This window comes from Peromyscus californicus, unplaced genomic scaffold (assembly GCF_007827085.1).
Source record: "Peromyscus californicus insignis strain IS unplaced genomic scaffold, ASM782708v3 Scaffold_15__1_contigs__length_86483966, whole genome shotgun sequence".
Taxonomy (NCBI): Eukaryota; Metazoa; Chordata; class Mammalia; order Rodentia; family Cricetidae; genus Peromyscus; species Peromyscus californicus.
This window is the reverse complement of record NW_026294447.1, coordinates 63,574,726-63,579,912: the sequence shown is the minus strand read 5'-3', so window position 1 is coordinate 63,579,912 and position 5,187 is coordinate 63,574,726. Positions and strand designations below refer to the sequence as shown.

The window sequence follows — 5,187 nt, the reverse complement described above, 5'->3', positions numbered from 1 at the left end:
GGAGGTCCACTTGAACTTTCTCTCTATGGATGAGTTCCCAATGCCTCACCTTCCCATGGCTCAATTTCCATCAGTTCCTTCACATTGCAGGAGATACTTCTGTATAAAGGAGTAGACAGTAGCAATATCTGTTGGAAATCGTTTACCATCTATTCTAATGGATTTTACTCTTGCATTGCATTGCTCTTCTCTTCCATCTGTACCATAATTAATGGTATATGTCATCCCCGGACCTTGGATCACACTAGGAAAAAAATCTTGTTTGGATCAGAAATGGTATGTGTGGGGGGTGGTGAGTGGAATGTATGGGGAATCCTACTTTCACAGCTAGTTTCTCAGTAAACATCTCTCGGGAACTTATCAGCATAATTATTTTATAGTGAATCTATGGAAACAAATTTCATAGAGGTTATCTGATGAGGAACCGATCAAAGCGAGGTTGATCCTATAACATCCTCTGTGTGACTAGGTTGAATAAAATGGGAAATCCTGAATGTAGCCTCCCTTAAGCCCACTCTGCCCACCATCCTCCTGTTCTCTTCCCCTGATCCACTACTTTCCATTTCCCTTCAGAAAAGAGAAGGCCTCCCAGGGATTTCAACTGAATAGGACATAGAGATGTGCAATAAGACTAGGCACATACCCTCATATCAAGGCTGGATGAGGCAATCCAGTGAGAAAAATGGTGGTCTCAAGAGAAGACAAAGAATCAGAGATACCTCCACTCCCACTGTTAGAAGTCTCACAAAATCTCCAAGGGAAACAACCAAAGTATGTATATAGAGGACCTACTGAAAATATATGCATTATCTGTAAGTAGATTAAAGAGATTTAACCTGTGTTTACATGTACATTATGTTTATTTTGTTTCAAAAAGAGACACATTTCATATCAAGATTAAGGTATGAAAACAACAAGTTGAGAAATATATCCTGACAGGAATGAAGCTATTCTAAAGAGCCACCTGTAGCCCCTGCTCAGCTACTAGACTGCTGAAACACTGGACTCTATAGAATTGAAATTTCCCAAGATATCTAATGCGAGAGATGAATTGGTCTAACATAAGGGAGAGCCTCTCGGGGTGGGTGGGTGGGCGGGGGATATGCTCTCTTAGAAATATTTCATTCATTTCTTTTCACTAAGTCAGTTCCTTGATAATTGTATATACACATAAAATGTAATCTGGTTACTCTGTGCCTACACATTCTCTACCTCTCTCTCACCAATCCCCATTCCTCTTCCTGCCTGTCCTGTCCTAGAAACATGAATTTTGGTTTAGTTTCATCATCTTTTTAGCTTAATTGGCACAATCTGTGTGACCATTGGATTTGAACTGTCCAGAGCAACAATTACTCATGGGTACACAGCTGAAGACAATGACTCCTCCTCTAGCTGAATCTACCCACAGAAAACAGACAGACATAGTACATTCAAAGAACATTTTTATGTATGAAGATTTCACTGAAGAAAATAATCTCAAGGACTAAAATGTAGAATGAATCCAGTTGCTTTTAGCCAGATTGGTGGAGAATAAATGGGACATATACACAGATTAGAATATCATTCATCCATTGAAAGTAAAGAATTTTTGACATGCACAGAAATGGGACAGAATTGCAGATAAAGCTGTATGTCCTGGATTAAATGAAATAAGCCTGACACATATAAAGTAAATATCACATCTTCACAGTCATGTGGGGAATGATTATTTTACAGAAGAATGAAGTAAAATAATTCACTGTAGACTAAGAAGGGCAGGAGAGAAACAGCAGAACATTCAATAAGGGGCAACAGGTCCCAGTCAGTGAAAAAGATGGCTGATACTTTTGAGTACATTAAGGCAACTATAAAATAAAACATTCTAACACACATCTCAGAGTAAACAGATAATAAGAATATAAAATTATCAATACATAGATTTGATTAATATTTGAGGAGTTTCTTTTTAGTGTTATGTATTTTTTGAGATTGGATTTCTCTATGTAATGCTTGATGTCCAGGAACTTGTTCTGTAGACCAGGTTGGACTTGAATTCACAGACAAATTTGTCTCTGCTCCTGAATTCTGCAATTAAAGTTTTGTGTCACCAAGCCTGCCCAATATTTGAGGAGTTTAAATGTTCATTAGTTAATTTGATTGTAGTACATTGTAAATATTCCTGAATTTATTTAATGGAGTTCATAAAGAAGCACAGACATGTCCTCACTCTACTGAGCAATAAGTGTGATTGGATATTTCAGATGGTATGACATGAAGCCATGTGAAGATCATAACATTATTGTACTTCATATAGGATTAATAAATTCTACACTGATGCTCTAGTAAAGCTAAGAAATACTTTCCTGAATTAACTTTATTTCATGACTTTTATTTTGTTTTGTTTTCAAAATCTTGACTAAGTAAGAATATAGGAATGTTTCACCATTCATGGTTAAATGTCATTTTTAAAGCACTGTTAAAGTGTCCCCAGAAAACATACTCATGCACTGGATAAGACCTTCTGTAAAGCTTTCAAATCAGAGCATGATTATAAAAGTAGGTTATGCAAATAGAGCCTCCCTCTACCCATGAAAAGGAGCCCAGTCCTGTCCTCAGCTCTGACAGAGGAGCCCATACCAGGATTCCTAGGTTTTCCCATCAGTGATTAGCACTGAGTGAACAAAGAATATATAACATGGAGTTCAGGCTCAGCTGGGTTTTCTTTCTTGCAGGTCTAAAAGGTAATTTATGGAGAGATGTGTATAGTGTGAGTGGACATGAATGCAAAGGATAGTGGCCTTGTGTGACAGATTTCTGAACACGTTTTTTTGTGTTCACAGGTTTTTGGTGTGAGATGCAGCTGATGGAGTCTGGGGGAGGCTTAGTGCAACCTGGAGGTTCTTTGACACTCTCCTGTGCAGGCTCTGGATTTACTTTCAGTAGCTATGACATGGACTGGGTGCGCCAGGCTCCTGGGAAGGGGCTAGAATGGGTATCAGGGATTGATATTGGTAATGGTCAATATTATGCAGAATCTGTGAAGGGTAGATTCACCATCTCTCGAGACAATTCTAAGAACTCCCTGTACCTTCAAATGAACAACCTGAAATCTGAGGACAACGCCATGTATTACTGTGTGAAAGAAGCACAGTGAGTATAATTCAATAAGAACCCAGACAAAATCTTCTCTGCAAAGCACTCAGGACCAAGAGGGGACATGTAGTGAACATAGAGCTGACTACCAGCTCAGAGCAGGTGCAGAGCAAGGTTAAAGGATGGCTTCCTGTGAGGGTCTGGGGTTTCCCCTTCACATACCAGATCTACCCAGTAGATCATGGATTGAATATTTTGAGCTGCTCTCTAGTTTTGGCATTTACAAATTTTATTTTAATGATATAATACATTTTTATCTCACAAATTCCTTAACAGTCCACCAGTAACTTAGCAGCTTTTATAAGACTAGAACTTTACATTCCCTCCCTGTCCGTTTAGTCATAAAGATAATGATTCTAAATTGAAGCTCTTCTAGTATCAACATAAACCTTTTAAATCATATTCATCAAACATTTGTTCCCACTTATCTAAATTTCTAGAAGCTTGGTCTTGGACATTTAGCAAAGATATAAATACTTAGGTGTAAATCTCTAAGTAGCTTTTTTAAATCTGAATAGACCTTTATAACCTTAACTTTTTTAAATCACCATATAGAGTATACTCTAAACCAGAGTTGAATAGCATATACAGTATGGTGTAACAAACCTAACCTTACATTTCTATCATTATACCACAGTCTATACCAGTGCTGTTTGTTGTTCTAGATCTGATGACAATCACTCCTTATACCTAATGTAAAGTTAGAGCCATATTTTTCTGAAATGGCTTATTTAGAACTACTGTGGTTTGCAGGCCAGATTTCTGCATTTGTTTTGCTTTAATCTCAGGGGAATATTTACCTATCTATAGATACATGTATATCCTCAGACAGTGCAGGAGCTGTTATTCTGTAGTTTTCATTTACAGACACCATAGATGTGATGTCAATAACTTCTAAGAAAGAGATTTGGACTTTTCTATGAAACTCTTAATAGCTAAGTGCTTTAATCCTGTCTTCATAAAAGGTCAATCATATATAATCCTGTAACCCAGAGGGCTGTAACATGATGATTAATTATTAACCTGTATTTTTAATTATAATATATATAAAAAATAGGTTTTTCGAGACAGGGTTTCTCTGTGTAGCTTTGTACCTTTCCTGGAACTCGCTTTGTAGACCAGGCTGGCCTCAAACTCACAGAGATCCACCTGCCTCTGCCTCCTGAGTGCTGGGATTAAAGGTGTGTGCCACCACCACCCAGCATACATTATATTTTTAAATAAGTCTGAAATGGAACCTCAGTTCTCCTCTCTCCTTTAAGTAGCATAGACCCATTTCTAACATAAACATTTTGCAGTGAAGAATTGTGGTGCTATATTGTGTCCCCCAAAATATTGTGCACCCTAATAAAGCTTATCTGAGGATCAGAGGAAAAAGCTAGCCACTATATTAAACATAGAAGTCAGGCAATGGTAGCACACACCTTTAATCCTAGCATTTGGGAGGCAGAGATCTATCTGGATCTCTGTGAGTTCAAGGCCACACTGGGGAACAGAGCCAGGCATGGTGACACACCTTTAATCCCAGCACTAACCATAGATGTTTGGAGGTTTGTACAGACAGACAGGAAGTGATGTAGCTGGACAGAGAGAGGAAATGAGATGCAGAAGAGAAAGGCATATAGGTGTGGGTATACAGGAAGAAGGTCTCTTTGGCTGAGGATTTCCAGTTGGTAAGAATGTGGCTGGCTTCTTTCTGCTTTTCTGATCTCTCAGTTTTTACCCCAATATCTGGGTCCTGTTTTTTATTAATAAGACCGTTTACCAATTGTCTTACAAAGAATCATCTGCTTTTCTTTTAAATGAAGAAAACCAACCAGAATTAACCTAATATGGTTAAATTTCCTACATATTTTATGGTTTCTTTTCAAATTCAGTATTTACAGGTATGAAGACTCAAAGCAAATATACTTCACATACCCTCTGGACTTTTGTAACTTTCTACGTATCATCAGGTCAGGTTTTTTTTTTTTTATCTCCATTCCTCTGATTTGGCCAGACACTTTTACTTTAGACAAATTCCTATTTCCCTTCCCTTCTCTTCATTATTCCAGT

The 5,187-nt window shown here is 37.8% G+C and overlaps 1 gene segment (V, D, J or C); it reads left to right on the top strand.

The window, feature by feature from the left end:
- The first annotated feature begins 2,674 nt into the window (after window positions 1-2,674).
- Window positions 2,675-3,133, top strand: LOC128111023 (immunoglobulin heavy variable 3-23-like). The segment is given in 2 exon segments: window positions 2,675-2,720; window positions 2,820-3,133. Coding segments are annotated over 2 exon segments (360 nt in total).
- The last annotated feature ends 2,054 nt before the right edge of the window (window positions 3,134-5,187 follow it).